This window comes from Opisthorchis viverrini (assembly GCF_000715545.1).
Source record: "Opisthorchis viverrini unplaced genomic scaffold opera_v5_247, whole genome shotgun sequence".
Lineage (NCBI taxonomy): Eukaryota > Metazoa > Platyhelminthes > Trematoda > Opisthorchiida > Opisthorchiidae > Opisthorchis > Opisthorchis viverrini.
In genome coordinates this window covers 188,396-209,888 of record NW_008751901.1, presented here as the reverse complement: position 1 = coordinate 209,888, position 21,493 = coordinate 188,396, and the positions used below count along the sequence as shown (strand labels likewise).

Here is a 21,493-nt window from a genome sequence, read left to right as displayed (position 1 = left end):
TGATCAAAGTGCTCTATAACGGAAAGCAGAAATATCTCTGTCAAATATCAGTGAACTGATGGTGTACATGCTTGACAGACGTTGCTTTTCGTATATGATTCCACAAGGTACGGTTTCAAAAAGATTCTAGCACTATGTTAGTCTGTGTGGTAAGAAATTCGTCATTCTAAAATCGAACTCACTATTACTTAGAAAATTTTTTCCTCAATTAGGTGATTGAAAACGCACCTTACGGATTTTTTTCCCTGGATATAATCAAAGGATGGCGAAAATTGCAGAATAAATCGGACCGTTGTCCCGTCCGGGTGGATCGTCAAAACCGTCTCACCACGGAGTCAGAGTAAGTTTTGTAGAAAGCTTGAGCGGATTTGTTGAAATACACAGACTGAAGAGAAGCAAGTCTCATTCTCCAGAGGTGGTCAGCATTCAACGATCAGTGGACTCACACAAAAAACTGAATTCATTGTTTTTCCCTGGTTCCTAATACATAGGACGGGAGCTGACCTGTCTAATGAGACCAGAGAGCAAAACGGTGCATTCCAAAGCTTGGACCACTCGGTGTGAACTGCATAAAGCCTATGTTCTCATCCGAATCTGGACCTCCAGCGATATCTGTATGAAAGTGTTCCCCTTCATAGGGCTCCCTTAGTCCAGGTTAGCAGGGCAGAGATCGGTAGAGTACCATAACTCCATGAGTCAAAGAAATGATCGATTGGTTGCAGACTAGAGTCGTGTTGCTCTTTTCCGCGGGTCACCTTTGGTCTGCAGGATAGAGTTAACACTTAGTCAAATTTCTTCTAAAATTTCATTATGGACGCTCCAAACAAGTTCTGTTAAAATCTTATCTGCTGTGGCAGCAAGCCAAAACCACTGTCAAACCAAGTTGTTACGCAGCTGAAACTGCTGCTGTCACCCCCCCTGGAAGATCTGAGGTCATTTCACAGAACTTTCGGTGCTCATTCATGCGTCAAGAGGAGGCTTGGGTGGTCGGAATGACGACTAACAATCACATTGTCTTATTAAAGTATAGCACTGAAATTAGTCAAACTGGAAGTGAGATCTTCATAAAGGAAACTATTCACAAGGTTGCTGAAAACTGCTCGAAAACAGTGTGATTTGGGTTCAAGTAGAACATAAGTTTGATGGAAACTCGGGAACTGCACCTGCCTGACGAGCCCCAACAAGGGCAAAACCGGTCGTGGGTTGTCGAAGAGTTTTCAGCAACCTTGTGAGTAGTTTCCTTCATGAAAATATACTGCGACACCTCGAATATCGTGCCAACTGAATCATGAGACGACTTGTGTGCAGCATATTCAGTTGTAGAATATCACAAGCGAGAGATTCAGTTGAGTCTCTTGTGAAAACCAAATTGATTTGCAATGGAAGTGATATCGTTTACGCAGAAATTCTTCGTTTTTATGTGATGATTTACCTGTGGATAGTGAGAACAAGGGACTTTTGCCCGATGTTCAGATCCATCCTCGATTCAAAGCCATGTTAGATGAGATATTTCACAATGAAGAGTGGTTTCACCTGGTCAAACGTTTAGCCTATCACGTTTAACTATGTGGAGAGTTCGATCTCTGTATTTCTACACTTTTTCTACGAGAATATGCTAAATCAGGTATGTGTAATGCTTACGAAACAATACTTGCTTGACCTCGTTTACTTATTCATGGTAAACGTGAACATTTTGGTCAGCGACTTGCGAGAGTTTCCCAAGTAACACAAGTCCCAAATGTTACACTATCCACCGAATTGCCGGCCAGTTTTGAATAGTGGCTCCCAAATGTTGCTGAGGTCCCGGAATCCTCGGGAGTATTTACTCCAGTCTATTTTCTAATGGATAACCAACGACGTGGGCATACCCGCCACACATTGGCTTTTCGATCGATATCTGCCGCAAAACTGCTAAGCTTAGTGAGCAACACAGCTACAGATAAACAGATAGAAAAGCGAACTACGCTGTTCCTTTTTAGAAGGCCTGAAAATACGGAGCATTATTATGACTAAAACCTGCTCTTATGCGGTTATTTTAGGGGGAAGTTCAAGGCAGAATCAGCTTTAGGTAGAGGCAGTAATTTTTACTCTCCACTGTACCAATCGTCCGCCAGTGCGTCCATAGATCAGCCACTGGATTCCGTGTCTGATGGTTGCTTCAAATTACTGCGCTCGAAAAATCTCTGGTTTTTGAATTCATTGATTCTATTTAGTGTATCCCAGTTTGCGTACTCCTTAACGGAAGCCAGGTTTTATCAACCGGCTCTCTCATGTCCCCAAAACAAGAAAACGTTGTCATGGCCACCATTCCTTGTTTCTCAATGCGAAATCAATACAACTTTACTTTACTGTACTAATCAACTAACGAGCGCCAAGGTAACACCTCGTAGGCGATGTAACAACGAAGCCAATCGAGTGACTTAATCATGGGCGACTGCCGCAGGCTTCAACTCCAAAAGGACAAGTAGTGAATGTTATTGATTACATCTGATTCTTTGATAAGCATTTCACCCCGATTGTTGATACGTCCGCTTTCTAAGCCATAGTAACCAACTCAGCGCAAATCGTTGACGTGGTTGTTTTTTCACCTAATATGCGCATACTAATATGTTTGGCACTCAAAGTCAGAAAGAGGAAGGGGTCTCGGCGTTGCATACGTTCGGGGTCAGTCAGACGCGCACATATGGTGAGATATCACAACAAGCATTACCATATTGTTCAGTGTTGTGATTTTCCATGATTACTCAGTCCGCAGGCTATCTATCAGGCGTGGTAGAGTGTTACAAATCAGACAGCTCGCGAGGAAATCAGTCAGACTACCAGCATATTAATATTGGCAGTGGCGTATGAAGCAGAATTTACGCAAGTCGCATGTGTGGGTCCAGCTCATCGTCTTGTCCATCAGTGGTGACAACAGAAGCATCATTCAAAGGAAGTGATCTGACATACCGCAGTCAGGCCTACATTGAATAATCTACTGTCCATACTTACTGAAATCACCTTAAACGCCTTTGTCACCATTTCGAAGAATTAGTCACGGATCATTACCCAATTGTTTGATTCCATTACTAGGAGTGCAGATAAAAGTGGTTGTCAACTTCTACCAGAAACAAGAGCCAAAAACGTACACCCCTTCTATCTATTTGATTGTATCAATGACCCTGGAGCGCGCGGTATGCCATTTGGGTGATACTACTGATGATGGAGGCAGGCGAGTAGTATGTTTTCTTCTCGTTAATTCGCTCTCCCTCTCTTGAAAATGGAGATCTGTTGCGGAATTTGTGGAATCGCTTTGTAGCATTTGCTTGAATTCAAGCAATGAATAATTTGAGTCAATGAATATCCAAGAAAGTTCAGGTAGACGCGTTCAAGAAAAGATGGATGTCAAGTTTTGTAAATAAGATGCAAATGAGATTTTTTCCTTCCCTGTCCAATAGCCTGTACCTGTTTAGTTGACATTTTGTAATAAACGACTCCGCAGCGAAGGCCTTCTTCTTTTCAACAATTGTTTCCACCTACTTTGATCGCCTTTTCTATCTTGTGATTCCAGGACCCAAGACCAAAAATGTGCTCAACACAAATGAGCTGTTTAGTTGTAATTCGTGAGTCTCAGGAGCAGACAAATGCTGATATTGTCGTAACCGGCATCGTGAATACAATATCCCGTTCCCAATGATGATGTATTGAGCAGCAGTCTTCAAATCCATAGACGGCGTCTGTGGTTCAACTGGCTATGGTTGATATGCATCACAGAATTGTGAACTTGGGCACCCTTTTTCTCTTGTCCGCTGAGAACCATGTGTACCTCATCATCACAAAGATGTGATAACAAAAGCAGAATGACTGGTTACACTTAGATGATAAAAGACAGTGGAAAAGAGGACATATTGATTCTGACGAAAAAGACTAAGAAGTACCGAGTTAGATGTACCGGGAAAGAAACGTAAACGCAAAATGAGATGCGTACGGGATCATATCAGCTGACAAGACCAAAAGGAAAAGTGCTACTTGTGGCGATAATAACTCTGAACAGTTCAGCAAACCTTTCATGCTTCTGTTGTCGAAAAGATTTTCGGTAACCACATTCACTAAGGCTGATTTGTAACGTTTCTAGAGAAGAAACGGGTCAGTTGGCAATCACAGATGGGAGATATTTGACAGTTGTTCGACAGAATAATGAGCAATGCCTGTAAATGCTATCACAAGAAGCTTTCCTTCAGTAGTCAATAAAATTAACACGTTCGCATCAGTTTACTAGAGTAAGCCGTTAGGTTTGTTTTGAATCAGCGAAACTGTGACGTTCCGTGTTATCTTGATGCCGTATTTTGAAATACAGTGATCTGCTCAGGAAATAAGTAGTGTGTTGGTTCCACCCCGGACTTATTGTTGATGTCTCCCTTTTGCATAATCAGCAAGTAAATTATCTACTATATATATTTATATTTCATATATATTTATGTTTTTTATATTTAAAGCGAATGTATGACCTGACTGGCTCGTCACTTGGGGTCCTCTGTTCTTCAACACACATCATTTTGCGCATAAACTTCGACTGTTGGTTTGTAACGCGTTTAAAATCTGCTGGGTTGCAAAGCATCATAGTAACTGTTTTCAGTCTTCAAAGCCCAAGGATGGGCAAAAGTCTGGAAAACTGAGACAGAATAGGGAGACCGTAGGATGACAAAATGCAACCCTCCGACCAGCTAGGATCCGTAGACAGTTATGCTGTTGGCCGTAGCGGTGACAATGCCATTTCCTTGATAGATTTAAAGTTTGCTGCGTTGATGGTCTGATTCCCTGCAGTGAGTTTACAGGAACCACTTAGTACGTATATTTGTTGATAAACAAAACTTCTCGATGAACACACCTATCTTTATAGGAGCGGGCAAGCTGGTGAAGGTGGTTGATGACTCAGCCTCACAAAAGCTTTCACTGCTCGCCTAGGCTTTGTAAAAATTTGGTAGGTTCTAGACGGTAGGCCTAAGGAATATGCGTAAACAACTGTCTGGTCGCTTCCCATAAATCACGATTCTTCTGAACAGATCTTTGTGACTTAATCATTGTAGCCATGTAATATATCCTCCTAAAAGTTAAAAAAAGACAAGCTGTTACTGTTCAACAGTCTATGAACCCAAGGTTTAATCGCGGTCTTTTCGCACTAAGCCCTTAAAACTACTTTTACTGTGAGTGATTTATCAGATAGTTTGGGTAGTACTTTCTATTTCCATGGATTTATAAAAACTTGAACTGAGGAACTCACTCTGAGAAGCCAGACGTGCTGCAAGCACTTCTGGAACTGTCTGCCGTGCCGGACACCAGACGATCGAACCGATCCTAAATGCCAACGAAGGCTTGGACAACATGCCATCGATTTCCCCCACAAGAGCAGTTTCAAGAAAGCAGCGGATTTGAACCATGCCGCGTTGTTTTAAGTAAACGTAAACTCGCCGATCACGTGAGCGTCGTGAATGCCTTCCGAGTTATCGATCGATTGAATGAAGAGTAGCACTTTGTTAGCAGCGGTGAGCAAGGACGGATTACGCTTGTTTGATGCCGACATACAGGGGCATCTGTGTTATGTTTGAGTCAAGAAGGATATGGCCTATTTTATAGGATGTTAAAATGGGGATTCGGGACTGCGTTCCACAAACAGCTCTGATCCTAAGTCTTGAAAAGCTCACTCACGAAAGAACGAAATAACATGTGATCAGCCTTTGATAATCTAACTGTGGAATGGGATACTTAGAGGGGTTGATAACCATGGGTTCATCATTCTCCAGAGATCTTTTCGTTTCTATATTCCTTGTTTATCTGAAGCGCTCAAAACCCGTATCAAATCTCACCAGTTATTTGGAGATTCAATGACTTCAAGTTTTGGTTTTAGAATTCATAACACTTTCCGCAATATCTCTATTCATGAACGGTCTGGACTCGATCGTTCCTCACTTATTACCACTTATGTGAAGCTGTACTGTGCCAAGCTATATTCTTAAATCACTACCTGCCCGTGTGTTTTTTGTCCAATCTAGTTTTTTCTAGTGCCGCCCTAAAAATCCAAAACAGACCATATTACTTAGCTACAGGTTGGAAATAGTTTGATCAAAAACTGAACATATTTTAGCGAACAAACCGATGAATATATTTCTCACCTTAAAACATCCCTTCTTATAAAAATGTACTGCGATATCTCGAATATCGTACCAACTGAATCATGAGGTGACTTGTGTGCAGCACATTTAGTTGTAGAATATCACAAACGAGAGATTCAGTTCAGTCTCTCGTGAAAACCAAATTGATTCGTAGATGAGTGTAGTTCTCAAAAACAGTCCAATTCGCGTTCACGTAGAACATAAGGTTGACGGAAACTCGGGGAATGCGCCTACCTGATGAGCCCCAAGAAGGGCGAAACCGGTCGTGGGCTGTCGAAGAGTTTTCAGCAACCTTGTGAGTAGTTTCCTTTATGAAAACATCCCTTCTTACTTCATCTGACTGTGGTATATGAACTTTACTCAGCGTGACAAATTATTTTCCTGGGGTTCTAATTTTCCATCCAGTTTGTACTTACGACTCCTGGTTTTGCACTTCTTGGTAGAAAACAATGAGAGAATCACGCACGGGGCTCATCCACTACCTTTTTTGTAATGGTCCTTTTGTAGCTCATCGCTCCTTATGCATCCGTCCGGTTTAGCTCCGTTTCAGACACTTGTTAGCTGGTTAGAAACACGTCTTGACCCCACTTTCAAGTCTTCTAGGACCATTCGCAGATTTAGTAGTAAGACTGTTTGACCAACTGTTTGTTTTTGCGTCATGTGATCCATCTTCACTGTGAGGATGTGACAAAAATACACCGAAACAATTAAACTCTCATGTCCAATTCACTATGGCATTGTTCCAGAGATAAGGGTCCCAAAGAACCGGAGGAGCGACAGAGACGTCTACCTGCAGTGGGAATTCAAGGCTTGGTAGCTGTGTTGATAACCTCGTCGGAATTGGTAAGTCTAGTTATTGCAGGTGTTTGAGTGTACCGTACTGAATGAGATGCTTCAGATAGCCTAAGTGTAATCGTGATCTGATTTCGAGGTTTTCTGGTATCACATTATCAACATCAATACGTACAATCTACATTCCCAACTCCTGCCTCCCATCTAGTCTGGATACCTCAACTAGAGTCAAGTCACAGGCCGATTTTTATGCAGTTCGTGTGAGGGAGCCACGCTAATCGAGCCAGTGAGAATGATGGAAACGGTAATTGCATGACAGCAGTGTTTCGTCGCATCCTTGTCTTTCAGTACCTTCAATCCCACCATCAGTTTTTGGGTCTCAATCTTCACAGCTCACAGATGTTTATGAAGGGTGTGTCACAAATCTATCAGGTGACTAAATTAAATAAAGTAGCGACTAGAACACTGGGAAGAATGGTGTACAATGGCACGTTATTTTTCTAGATCGCGCATTAATAAAAATGAACACAGTATTCTAGAAAGGATAGTTTGATCCCAAAAGAGATCAAAGAAAGGCTTGCAAGATCGCTAGACTTATAAGCCATCTGGGCGCAAAATCATTTTTCTTATACATCCGACTAGAGACCCTATTATCTTTCTAAAAATCCGCACAAGGGTAGGAGACAAATTGACAAGGAAGTAACACAGGTGTTCTCGGTACGTCAAATCAGTAATCCAGGAGGAATCTCTTCGCCGAAGAGCATGTGTTAACACATCACCCTCAACATTCATTATAAACGACAATCCGTATAGAAGCAAGTAAGAGAGGGCGGAGTGAGGACAGATTTGAGGTTTCTACAACTGTCCGACCACGAAGGAGGTGGAACGAATTCGCCTCGAACTGATTGCACAAAATTAGCACTCGGACATATGGCAACCGTTTGACTGATCGATTGGTTGCTTGGCTGGCGTATATAAGGTAGCTCCACTTACACTGTGGTCTTGGCGTTTCTTTATACTCTCAGTTCGGGGATTTTTTACAGGGTAGAGTCGTTTTGACGGACCGGTTATGCAGTGACGGTTCTAATCTTGGTGTCATTTGGAAACATACTCATTAACTATAGGATCAAGACAAGTTTGTCTCAGGTAAAAATTGTGCGGTTCTGGTCAGTGGGATTTCACCACCTCGTTGAAGACACCACTTGCTCCCACTTGCTGTTTGGATATACATACCTAGAGTTCCTTTCTTAAAAGTGATTCTTGGTTCCTGCAGTGAGCAGCAATTGAACCATTTCCAAAATGATCACTACTCGGATACAATGCAGGTGTGTGCGAAAAAAGGATATTCATTTGTATTTTGATCACAGGCTTTCCGAGAGGCTCGATCTATGCTTCGTTGGATGCAACCTGTGCCTAGTTGCTGGGGGCAGACTATCGTGCAGTCGGCTGCCTTTTGTTTGTGGTTATCTCCCCTCCTCCTCTCCGAGAAGGCCACTTTGACGAAATCCATGGAAAGGTTCTTCCAAACCGGACTCACTTGTAAAGATGGTTAAATATTTCCTTCCACGATACTTTTCCTGTTCAATTACTAGAATTCGTTCCCTCCTCAGAGAACATGAAATAGAGACAGTCGTTTACTTTTGGGGCTTACACTAGTAAACGGAAGGCTCGTAATTTCTCATTAACTCTTTGATGTCACTTGTTCAGCTGGGGGCAGTATTACCACTTTAAAACTGCTTAAATAGTCATGTTTTGAGGGAAAGTTGGTATTTAATTGTTTCGCTTGCTGGTCTTACAAGGCAGTTTACCTTTTTAACTCGCATGACTTTAATAAATATTGTTCTACCTAAGGATCAGCCAAAGTTCTTCCCTCGTCTGTCTCTGGAACTTGTTGTTGGGGGAGTGGTCACTGAAACAAAAACCACTGTCGTGGACCCGAAGGTGCTGTTCAATGGGAAATTTTGTGAGAAGGAACAGTATGTCCCCGTGGATCCGGATGTGCCAGTATTTCCTCGACCAGAAAGACGGTTACTCATTCTCCACTATTTTCACGAGGCACCAGTTATCTTCGAGGTAAGCTTTGCTAGGTTGTAGATGGCTTAGAGCTTACATAGAACACGGTTATGAGTGGCTTGCACAGACCTAATGAATGCATGACACACATTGGGATGAAGTGATACTTTTACGCGTCATAGGTTTCCTCTTCAGTTGAAAGCAAATGAGTTGGGATAGATAGACCTTTGGAGCCAGAACAGGCTAATGTCATCACGGAACCAGGAAGTTCAGTGTATACTCCAAACTGTTGAGCCAAAACCGGAGCCAAAATTCACAAGGTCAAACTGCAAATCGATTGCAGAGATCGATACCTAAATGGCCCGGATGGTTGAAGGACGTTTGCAGCGTTCGAGATTACTCTTGCATTCCATAATTTTAATAACTGAGCTATTGTGACGTAGAATGTAGGTGTACCAGCGACAAATTTGAACAATTCATTCTAATCATAACTTCAAAAAAAAGGCGGGTTAAGTTGTATCTGAGGTCTTTGTTTCTTAGAGAGACCTGAAAGTGTAGTGAAGAGTTATGGGTTGGGAGCTGACGATCACAGTGAAGTCTGCAAACAGACGGAGGATTAATTAGCAGTAGTGCTGCACTACACACCGTTCTCCATGGTGATCACTTTTCGATATTGGCTCCTTTTCGCCAATCTCACTCAATTCCTTTTCAGGCATTTACAGAATCATTTTGTTTTGTTTCTCTATAATAAGTAAGGAAATAAATCAACGGACGTGTCACGTTGCAGTAAATGTGCATTTCGTTTATAAGGGAGTGCCGGACGATGTCATTCATTACAGCCTCTACATTCTCTGGTATTACAGTTTCTAATGGTAATATTGTTGTCAGGGGCCGCCGGTGAGAGTTAAAACTCGTGTGTAGATACGAATCCGAGGGTACAGTGGATAAATGAATAAAATCAAAAGTTATGTTCTGAGTGACTTCCATTGGTCTCAAGCACTGTGAATACATAAAGAACAAATGTATGCACGACTTCTGAATCGAGGTTCACTGTGATCCAGAATAGTGAATTTATGCACAGCGAACACGGGACTTTTGTTGTAGTGATATATATATATATATATATATATATATGTATATATTGACAGACACACACACTCCATCTCGCATGGCGAAGAGGTACCGTAGGGACTACTCTAGGTGGAATACAAGCATCCAAACAGAAATCGACTAATTCCTCATGCTTGTAACCCATGTGGGTGCCGCTCGAATGAGCTCTATTGATCTGACTCAGGATCAGGCTTAACGTGTGAACGATGCTCATCAGGGGTTATTAATCAATCAATCTGCACTGTCTGGGCTTCCAAAAATTAGCAACACATGGACTTGCGAGGAATCAGAAATGACTGATTACTGGCAAGACAGACGAACAAGCGGAAGTCATCCACCTCCTGTTTACCACATAGAGGAGGAAACCGGAAGGTTGCAAGAAGGATTACACGCCATGAAGAAATTACTGTTTTAAAATTGCTGCGGAAATTTACCGAGCTGTCCATGAAAACCGCCACAGACTATAGGACATGCGGAGTGCAGGCACGTCCGCAGCCTAGCAAGCCTACACTAGAAACACACTTCAAACAAATACGAAAACCAAAATTCCTTGTGCAGAAAAGCCGATCCATGTTGATGGCTGAAGAAGTCAGTCAAAAGAAAGTCTACTCGAATGTGAAGGCAGTGAAAAAATGAATCACATCTTAAATTCGACGTTCATTGTTTGGATGTAGAAATTGTACACTCTTACTGGCGATGTACTGATAGATTTGCAAAAGTATGGATGGGAACTTGATGGGACCAACTGAAGGAGGTCATTCTAGTAGAATCATAAATGAAAATAGCTATTTATAGAGCTTGTCTGTATTAGCGAGACAAAAACCCATTCGAGGTACGGTTTTGAATTGTTTCCACCTGTTCTGGGCTTGTTTCCCCTAGGCACTGATGCGCTGGGTTTTGATAAAACTTAGACAGTCAAAATAAAATTCTAATTTAATGGTGAATAAAATATCTTCTACACAGAAGCCGAGTCTTGGTGCACAGATGCTAAAGCTTAGATTTGACGTCATCAAAAATTTCCCCAGTTAAGCTCATTATCTCTCAACTTCCATCCCAGTTCTTTGCGTTAAACCTTCGTGCACATTTCTTCTGGGTTTCCCCTTTGCTGTTCTCTTGTAAAATGTGCATTCTTCTGTCGTACGTTGGCTGATGCAGCGAGATTTAAGGAAATAGCAATATATCGTGGTTCTGTAGATTTTCAGTGGAGATTTAGTCCTGTAAATGAAGCCAAAAAGCACTCTTTCATCCTTATTGGAAACCATCATCGGTAGGCGTCTCACTCCCGGATCAGTGGTTTGAGCACATTCGTTGGATCACAAGCAGCTGATCAGCACTGTAATTAGATCGCATTTAAAAGGGGTATGGCGCCACCCATCCTGCACTCGTGAGGTCAGCATCGCGCAGTCCCACTCACAGCTTGGCCTATAGACAAGCCTGATGGATCTGATAAGTCATCGCTCGCTAACTGTTCACACTACCGGCAGGAATGTTGCGCGGTTGATATCATCCAGAGTTTCGTGAGAGGTGCACTGTTGAGTATTCCTAACATGAATGAATCAGCTGTACAAGGCTGACTTCTTCTGCAGGACGAAATCTTAGATAAAACTGACTACAGTTCCCCACCTTATCAGCAGGTTCTTAGACGTTTGCTTCATGCTTACTTCTACTTAGCAGAATCCGATTTTACAAAACGTCAGTGCATATTAGAAACAGTCTACTTTAAGGTGTTATTTGTTTTCACCTAAGCAGCTATCATTTTTATGACGAAAAATATTTGACCAAACTATCACAATTTGCAGGACCAATCATGTTTTCTGAACCTGCATGTTGACAGTTTGTAGATATACGACCTATTCTTTTTAAAAGGCACGAAAGATCGACGATACTTTGTCGCCCGCACCATCAAGTGAGTCGGGTCAAAACAGGACTTCGCCAGCTTATGTGAAGGTGCGGATTGAACAAAAAAAGGTGACAACGCAGATCCCCGTGGTAGAAGGTGGGTTTAGATCCTTTATAGTTCGTTTCACTTCGTTTACATCTCATTGGCTGCTGTATCGATTTTATTGATTCGCTCGTATATCCTCTGGAGTACTACCTGAAGGTCGGTCGTATTCAGTGAAGCTTGTTTCAAAATCCGCAAAGTACTTGAAGCAAGAGTATATGGGCCATTAGGTGTTACAGTATAATGTGTACAATTTTACATTATATGAAACAGTATCCTTGTGTGCCTGAAATTTTGCATTAGTTACAGTGTTTGACAACAGGTTCAGGGAAGTTTCCTGTCATCCACGCCCTTATTTTGACTAAAGTACACTACGGTGTCGTTTGGTGACGTCCCAAAGAATTTTCGATGGAAAAGCTGATGTTTGTTTATTCGCGTTTTTTGGGGGACTAGTGAACTGTTGATCGTTTTTTATTTAAACTGTATCCCAGTTTTTTGCCAAAGCATGTTCCGTTCTGCTGACGCTATGGAGTAGGCTCCCCGGAAAACCGTTTTAGCGATGAATGTTAAAAAGTCGACAGAGATATAGCATAGAAGCTGAGCGCTGCGGCAAGTGTTTTCTTTCCATTTTCGAAAATTTGTTCTATAAGCTCATTCCTATGCACTGGAGGTAGGAGAAGCGCATTCTAAACTATAAATTGAGTGTACCTCTCAGGGGCATGTTGACCGATTGCTGTTGCCGAGCCTAAAATTGAAATATCTTTTCTCGCTACTTGCAAGTAGTAGGAGATAGGTATTTTCGGATCAGCGCGAGACGATGCGAATTTCACTCAACGAAAACTGATGGAGAACCAAAAATGAAATTTTATGGCGAAAGACCCCCATTCTTCCGAACTTTCAGAGAAAACACCGGGAACTCTTTCCATCGCATTTTGTTAATCAAGCAAATTCTCGGTAACCACCTTGAACAGTATTTAATGAATCGGTAGCAGGATTTGGTGGCAAAATACTGGGAAGGTTTGGCGTAAGTCGCCTATGAGAGAATAAGTTCAATGAATAAGTTCAATAAGTTCAATAAGTTCAATTCAGGGAAACTTATTGTATTTTAGTACCGAATATACAGGTTAGTCAATTTTCACTTTTTGTACATACCGGAATGAACTACAAGACTGAATCACGACCTCTCATCGACCTCTCTTCAAGTACATCGCAGCGTCAAACAGCAAGATAAGAGGTGTTCTCAACTTTCCGTGTGGTCACCTGCCTGATATAATCCGAAGTTCACCTGTTTTCAGTTTGTGTTTACCGAATAATTAGGAGGGGGCAAGAGATATGTCGTCGCTGCTCACTTGGGAATAGTAAAGCATGAGCGAAAAGATAAGAAGCCTGATTATCATGCCTCGGTAATGAGCAACTCCCATTATTTCACGATGATTTAGCGTGACGAAGATGCCATTTGAAGGACCAGTTACCATTAGATCGTAAGAAGTGGAACATGTGACTGGATGACATATATCAGCACAATTAGTGTATGCATTTCACCAGCAAATCATAGACCTAGTTTTTTCCTCACAAAGAGTTTGAATTTAGGGACTTCACTTACCTTCAGGCTAAAGGCGTTCACCTAGAAAAAAACCGAGGCGCAATCCTTGGAAGAGAGTATATCAGCACATTAGTGTGTGCATTTGACCAGCAAATCATAGACCTAGTTTTTTCCTCACAAAGAGTTTGAATTTAGGGACTTCACTTACCTTCAGGCTAAAGGCGTTCACCTAGAAAAAAACCGAGGCGCAATCCTTGGAAGAGAGTAACCAGAAGAAATATACTCGGTTTCCAACTTTGTGGTTCGCAGAAGTGGCTTGTTTATGATTTTATTCTTATTATTATTATTTGTATGCCTGATGAGCTAAACAAAGAGGTAGTTTGGGAAATTAGACTGTCAAATAGACTGATCCTCTCGGGAAGGCAGCATGCTAAAACCCAAACCCCGCACGTACCAGTATCATCCAAGAGCTAGAACGTTTGTTCGTTCCTCTAAGCTACTTAAAAACACCAAGCAGGCAAAATCAGAATCACTAGATTGCATTTTCCACCTGCGCAACTACGAACTACAAGGTCCAGTTTAGTACTAACTTTTCAGATAAACAGGTCTTGAGCACTTGATACACCGACATGTATTATTTGACATATATTATACATCATAACATATATAATATGTATTAGATTATGGTACAGAAAACACAGCTAACCCTACAGAATGATAACAAAACATTGAGCGAGATTCCGTGTGCATAAGGAACTAGCCATTCATCAAACTTCCAGTCAACCACTAACAAATCAACCTCATCGGCTGCCGCCAACATCATCACCACAGATGTAACGGTGATACTCCAGATAGGGGAGGCATGCGAGTAGTATGTTTTCTTCTTGTAAATTCGCTTTGCGTCTCTTGAAAAGGGAGATCTATTGCGGAATTTGTGGAGTCGCTTTGTAGCATTTGTTTGGATTTGAGCAACAGTCAATGAATATCCAGGAAAGTTCAGGAAGACGTGTCCAAAGAGAAGATGGTTGTTCAGTTTTTGTGAATAAGATGCAGATGAGAGTCTTACTTCCCTGTGCAATAGTCTGTAACTGGTCAGTTGGCATTTCCTAATAAGTAACTTTGCATTGAAGCCCTTCCTTCCTGTTGGCATTGAACGATACTCCGTTCGCATAATGAACTAGCCATTCATCAAACTGCCTATCAACCACGAACAAATCAGCCTCATCGGCTGATGCCTACATCATCACCACAGGTTGCCTGGTGGACTCCTTAGCCACTCATGCTTGCGTTGAGAAATCAGCAAGCAGGTTCTGATCAGGTTATATGTGAGATGAAGGAATTGACTGGAAACAATTTTCCACCCTGATGCCAGTCAAAAACAGTACCCTCTACTTCGGGACCCTACGCAAATATTCTTCGGGACTTGAGAGACAGGTTTGATGACAAGTCTTGGTGAAAGTACAGCATCTCTTCACACCTCATTACTACTGTTTTTCCTCAATGATTGACAGGGCTCTACGCATCAGATTCTTTCGAAATGTCTTAATTTAATCAGCCATGGTTATAATGTCATGATACAGGATGATTTAACTGAATAACGATGGTGTAGAATACTTGAACCTATTCAGGAAAGTTCGCTTGAGTGACGCGCAAAATCACAAGCCAGAAATTGTGAATTCTTAAGATTTATCCAAAAGATGCGTACTACATGTATAAAGTACGTAATACGTGATACGTACAAACCTCAAGTTATGGGGATTTCCGTCTAAACTGTTGCACAAAGTACTGCACGTCCAAAGAAAGCCCGGAAAAGATGGCAAATCGACACACATGCGGGTACGACACGTGGTAACGCAAAACGTCAAAAAGCGCGCGCAAAGGGTGGCCAAACAAATTGGTCGACAAGTCAAGGGTTAAAAGTTCATGAGGGATTACAAATGCGTGTCGATTCTGTGAGATAGACGCAGTAAACAGCAGCAGACAAGAGAAGAGTTTGACCGGGGGGAATGAAGTACAGATGGACTTTACGTTTTTCCAGAATGGGTTCTTGTCGGTTGATTTGTCAAGACACAAGCACGTTTTTTGGAATATAACTGATAGCCATTACCTTACATAAACGGTGACTGGCTTGTTTATGTTGCGAACAACTCGCCAACTGGAATAGACTTGCTGGATAAACAGTATTATTAATCTTGCCTGAGGCAAAATTTCCATCCTTGGTTCTTTCATTTGTTCTTTCTCTACTTTGTTCAATTCAGGAGATGAAAAGTGGATTACCATTGGATGGGCCAAACTGCATTGCTATGAAGAATACATTCCAGCCGATGGACCTCAACCTGTAAGTCTAGGGGCAAGCTGGCCTATTTCAGGAGTATTATGAGGTGGGATTGTCATGGTTAAGATATCTTAAACCGGACTATTTTTCCATGGTATGCAATAACTGACTGAAATGCTAGGTATCGAAAAAATACTGGGGGCCCGCATGGTAGACTTGACGGTGAGTTCAAGCACTAATGCAAGTTCGGTGGAACTGAGCGAGCGTTCACGTGACCATCNACAGGTTGCCTGGTGGACTCCTTAGCCACTCATGCTTGCGTTGAGAAATCAGCAAGCAGGTTCTGATCAGGTTATATGTGAGATGAAGGAATTGACTGGAAACAATTTTCCACCCTGATGCCAGTCAAAAACAGTACCCTCTACTTCGGGACCCTACGCAAATATTCTTCGGGACTTGAGAGACAGGTTTGATGACAAGTCTTGGTGAAAGTACAGCATCTCTTCACACCTCATTACTACTGTTTTTCCTCAATGATTGACAGGGCTCTACGCATCAGATTCTTTCGAAATGTCTTAATTTAATCAGCCATGGTTATAATGTCATGATACAGGATGATTTAACTGAATAACGATGGTGTAGAATACTTGAACCTATTCAGGAAAGTTCGCTTGAGTGACGCGCAAAATCACAAGCCAGAAATTGTGAATTCTTAAGATTTATCAAAAGATGCGGTACTACATGTATAAAGTACGTAATACGTGATACGTACAAACCTCAAGTTATGGGGATTTCCGTCTAAACTGTTGCACAAAGTACTGCACGTCCAAAGAAAGCCCGGAAAAGATGGCAAATCGGCACACGTGCGGGTACGACACGTGGTAACGCAAAATGGTCAAAAAGCGCGCGTAAAGGATGGCCGAACAAATTGGTCGATAAGTCAAGGGTTAAAAGTTCATAAGGGATTACAAATGCGTGTCGATTCTGTGAGATAGACGCAGTAAACAGCAGCAGACAAGAGAAGAGTTTGACCGGGGGGAATGAAGTACAGATGGACTTTACGTTTTTCCAGAATGGGTTCTTGTCGGTTGATTTGTCAAGACACAAGCACGTTTTTTGGAATATAACTGATGGTCATTACCTTACACAAACGGTGACTGGCGTGTTTATGTTGCGAACAACTCACCAACTGGAATAGACTTGCTGGATAAACAGTATTATTAATCTTGCCTGAGGCAAAATTTCCATCCTTGGTTCTTTCATTTGTTCTTTCTCTACTTTGTTCAATTCAGGAGATGAAAAGTGGATTACCATTGGATGGGCCAAACTGCATTGCTATGAAGAATACATTCCAGCCGATGGACCTCAAACTGTAAGTCTAGGGGCAAGCTGGCCTATTTCAGGAGTATTATGAGGTGGGATTGTCATGGTTAAGATATCTTAAACCGGACTATTTTTCCATGGTATGCAATAACTGACTGAAATGCTAGGTATCGAAAAAATACTGGGGGCCCGCATGGTAGACTTGACGGTGAGTTCAAGCACTAATGCAAGTTCGGTGGAACTGAGCGAGCGTTCACGTGACCATCACTCCGGTCTGACCGATATTTCTCTCCCGTTTTGCAGTGAATACCCAAACTAGGTTTTTACAATACATCGATCTTGTTTATCCAGAATTTTTATAGACCAGCAAACGGACAGGCAATTTATCAAATTGAAAAAGGAACTAGAGAAGATCTTTTCCCAGAAACCGAATGGCCACAAAACATTTGTTCTGAATGGACAACGGACGGACCGTATAAGTTCTACGAAAATGACGACAATGTACTGACCTCACGGAAATGTGAGTTATTGTTCGATTAATAACCATCTTACAAAATATTACAAAACTCCAGTTCCAAAGTACTCAAGAATACGTCAAAAGAATAGGAGAAAGTGGTTTTAGCTGACTTCATCGCAACACTTGACTTGAAAAGCCAACTGCTATTCTTTCCTCACTTTCAGTGCTACTTCTCCGTGCTGGGTCGCAGTTGTCAGCCACAATCTTCAACCCGGAAACGGATAGACCAGATACAATACTTCCTGTCATCAAGAAGGTTATCAAACACAAGCCGGCTGCTGTTCACAAAGAGCATGCCTTAAAGCCTTTGAACATACCTGTGATGGAGCAAGATTCCAGGTAAACTTTTATACTTATAAGCAAGGAGTCAGATTAGGGTGAAGTAAACAAGGACGGCGGTCAAAATAATTGCTTTCGAATAGCTTTTCTTTCTCCATAAACAGGTGTGGCGGATGATCTTGCATTTATCTGTGAGGTCATTGAGAATGACCGTCAACTGGCTGACTACATAAGGCGCTGCTTAACGTTATGCCTCTACGCGGTTCATAATGGTGTACTGTTACAGAACAAGGGTTCATTTTTACTAGAATTCCGGGACAAAACACGCTTTGGATTTGACCAAACTGAGCGTAACTCGTGAGTCAAACAACTTGTCAAAACGCGCACAAGCGCGATGTGTACATATTTCTTTCAAAGTATTGCTGTTGAGTAAGACCATGGCTCGAACCCTGCCATAGGAACTCAGAGAGTGGCAACATTATCCCTGTGTATATGCTATGCAATGCAATCTTTGGGGAAACCTGTTTGGGTTGAAAACAACTTGCGCACCAGAATTATGACCATACAAGCAGAGTAACGCTTTCTGCAAGGAAATAAGTGCCATTGCTTCATTTACTAGCAATTTCAACTCATCACTAGTAACACAGAGCAATAAAACGCGTAAAATATGGTCACTGACGAATAGTTTGAAGTGAGTAGTCAGGTAGCACACTTGTTCAGCTTGAATAGGATGGGCTGTCCGGGTATCCGACTGATGATTTGGTTCGGAGTTCTGTCAATTAAACGCAACTAGCGAGACAACTGTCATGACAAGTACTAAGGTACAAACAAAGCTTCCTTTCTGTGATTGGTCCTCTTAGTTAATACATCGCAATTTTATGAGACCAGAAATCAGGTGTTAGTCAGGAGGACTAATCACAAACTTCGTTCGCCACCTTCGCTCTTGTCACGATTTCTTCAGTCTGTCCCGAGACAACTGTGTTGTCTCTCATCTGCTGACATTACGTGAACACACGCGCCGGTCAGCCGAATCCCGAACCGCATCTGTGCTTCTGATTGGCCAGTCCAGGAGCTAAACGTCTCAAAGTGGGCTGCGTGTTCTTGCTGATAGCCTAAGGTTGGACGCAGTTTTTGCACCTGCTCTCACAAAATCCATTAACAACCGTAGTAAGCACGCCAGTGGGTGAGGAAAACACCGTGTCGATCGAGCAATAGGCGCAACTCTGCCTAACTAACGCAAGATAAGGTTGTCAGGTTCGGATTGCACTGTGCGGAGTAAGCTTTGACAAATTAGCCAGTCATTTCTAGGGTCGTTCGGTTGCGCTCTTCAGCATCAATTGCGAACTCTCATGGCTTACAAATCAAGTAGAAGTATAGAACACACATACCGTTCAACCGGATGAGATATCACTTATTAAGCCAGATTCTGTACAACCATGAGAATACAAGCACTGACGTTTGGGCAGAAAAACTTTACGAACCCAAGAATGGGCTAGGGTGCTCAGTATTCATCGACTTAATTGCGTAAAAACCATATATCACTGCCTCAGCAATCCCACTCGCTCTTTTGTGCGGTTCAGTAATAGACTAGCCCTTCAGATTGATCGATAGGACATCAGCTTTGAGTAAACGAGGTTCCTGTTTCATTGATCCCACCGTACATGCATCCCCTCGTACGTCACAGCGTACATATGCGACCAATGTCATAGCAGCTAACATTCACAAGCGACTGAGACTCAACGGATATCTCTCTCGTGGAAACAGAAAGGTGAAGCAAAAAAATCTTCGGTCCTGCTTAGTCTTATCTACAGCAATCTGAACAAAGAGCCTCTGTTGTGGTTTAAACACAGTGCCGATCAGCTGCTCACGGTCGAATGTTTAAATGCTCAGGCTACCAGACGAAAGGTCACGGTTTCGAATTTATCTAGAGTGTTGTGAGATACACACTACTGATAATTAGCAATATATATGAAACAACCATAGTGTGCTTCTTGGCTTTTAATCGTGGCTCAAAAATATCTATCCCGGAAAGATTTGGTGAGACAAAATCTGTGATTGAAAGCTCAGCTGAAGACTAGAAAACCCGATGTGCGTGGATTCATACCTGCCCTCTGAGATGTCAAGGTTTTGTGCGCTGAACAGAGAAGATTTTACAACTTTCAGCATCGCCCGTCTGTAGAATGAATTTGGGAAAAAGTTCGAGTTTTTTAAACCTATAGAGAATAGAGTAACTGGGAACATCACAAATGGGAAATTCAGCTGGGTTCCAGTGAGTCTCTCGCAAAACCAAATTTGTTTGCACGGTCACTTGAGCATACTCTATGTAGTACGATTTGGGCCTACACAAGGACCCTTGGGAGTCCGCACAAACTGAGGCGTAAATCTGGATAGCCTAAGAGGGCCTCACTATGCGGGATTGGGGTTCCATCATCAAGGACTCTTTCTTGTGTACCGAAGACCACTGGAAGTGTCTGCGCTTGAATTAGACCTTTGAAGATTGCATTCATTAGTATACAGATCAGTGATTGATCGTTACATTTCAAGTACTTGCTGGAAACACTGTCAGTCGCTAGCAGAAATATCAAACCGCCACCACACTGCATCACCAACGAAGACGTGGTTGAAACTGGCCCGGTCGCTAGTTGGGAAGTTCACAAGTTTTGCCAATTCTCGTTAACTGAGTACAGAGCAGCCTTTGTGTACCTGCGTACCTGTGGCGTAGGTGTGATATCAGCTTCTCTGTCAAGCATCGAGTTTACAATGCTACTGTGCGCTCCATGTTACTATATGGATCAGAAAACCGGCCGCGGCACGCTGAGGACGTCAAAAGACTTTCAGTGTTTGATCATCGATGTCTTCGGAGCATTGCCCTGCACTGGATCAGCAATTCTGAAGTACATCGAATGGTATTCGAGAGAAATAACTTACCCTTGATAGATGAACTGATCACACTTCATAGGTTGCGCTGGCTTGGCCACGTGCTGCGTATGCCAGCCGACCGAATTCCTCGAAGGGCTCTTTTCGCACAACCACGTGAAGGGTGGAAGAGAGCCAGAGGCGGTCAAACAATGACTTGGCAGCGAAGTATGAAGGCCATTACCAGCAAACTCAGCTGCGCTGGTCATTGCCATCTTCCTGGATGGGGACCCCGAGACGGGCCACATCAGTGGTTAGAGACATTGTCAGACATGACCCAGCCGTGTCCTCAATGGCGCTCATGCATTCAAGCTATTGCCTTCAATGCATAACTCATTTTCCAGTCCCCCCATTCGACAGCCCTTTGACAGGGCTTGATCTATGCACCAATTTATCATCTCCCGCCTGCAACGTGCAGCTACCTACCCGCTCAATTCATTGGTCAACGAAACTTCGGCAGTTACAACCACTGCACGATGAGTACTCGGTTATTACAGCTGAAAATGATGATGATGATGTGATTGAATAAAGAAAAGAAAAGGATACTGTCTGTACAAAACACTTAACTTCTGAAAAATCGTCCGAAAATCTCCCACGTTTATTGCGTGGGCAACACCAAAACGTATGCCCTTCC

The 21,493-nt window shown here is 42.4% G+C and overlaps 2 protein-coding genes across 2 annotated transcripts; one reads left to right on the top strand and one right to left on the bottom strand.

Annotated features, from left to right (window-relative positions):
- Window positions 1–1,142: 1,142 nt before the first annotated feature.
- T265_08909 (hypothetical protein) lies at window positions 1,143–21,191 on the top strand (the record flags this gene model as incomplete). The annotated part of the gene is made up of 9 exons (XM_009174840.1): window positions 1,143–1,228; window positions 6,896–6,992; window positions 8,793–9,014; window positions 11,931–12,060; window positions 15,808–15,887; window positions 17,117–17,196; window positions 17,510–17,667; window positions 17,829–18,003; window positions 20,636–21,191. 9 exons carry the CDS (start codon window positions 1,143–1,145, stop codon window positions 21,189–21,191), a joined length of 1,584 nt encoding a protein of 527 aa, XP_009173104.1.
- T265_08910 (hypothetical protein) lies at window positions 1,314–5,417 on the bottom strand (the record flags this gene model as incomplete). Its single annotated transcript, XM_009174841.1, has 3 exons — window positions 1,314–1,432; window positions 3,161–3,304; window positions 5,261–5,417. The coding sequence occupies 3 exons, from the start codon at window positions 5,415–5,417 to the stop codon at window positions 1,314–1,316; spliced, it is 420 nt and encodes a 139-aa protein (XP_009173105.1).
- Window positions 21,192–21,493: the final 302 nt, after the last annotated feature.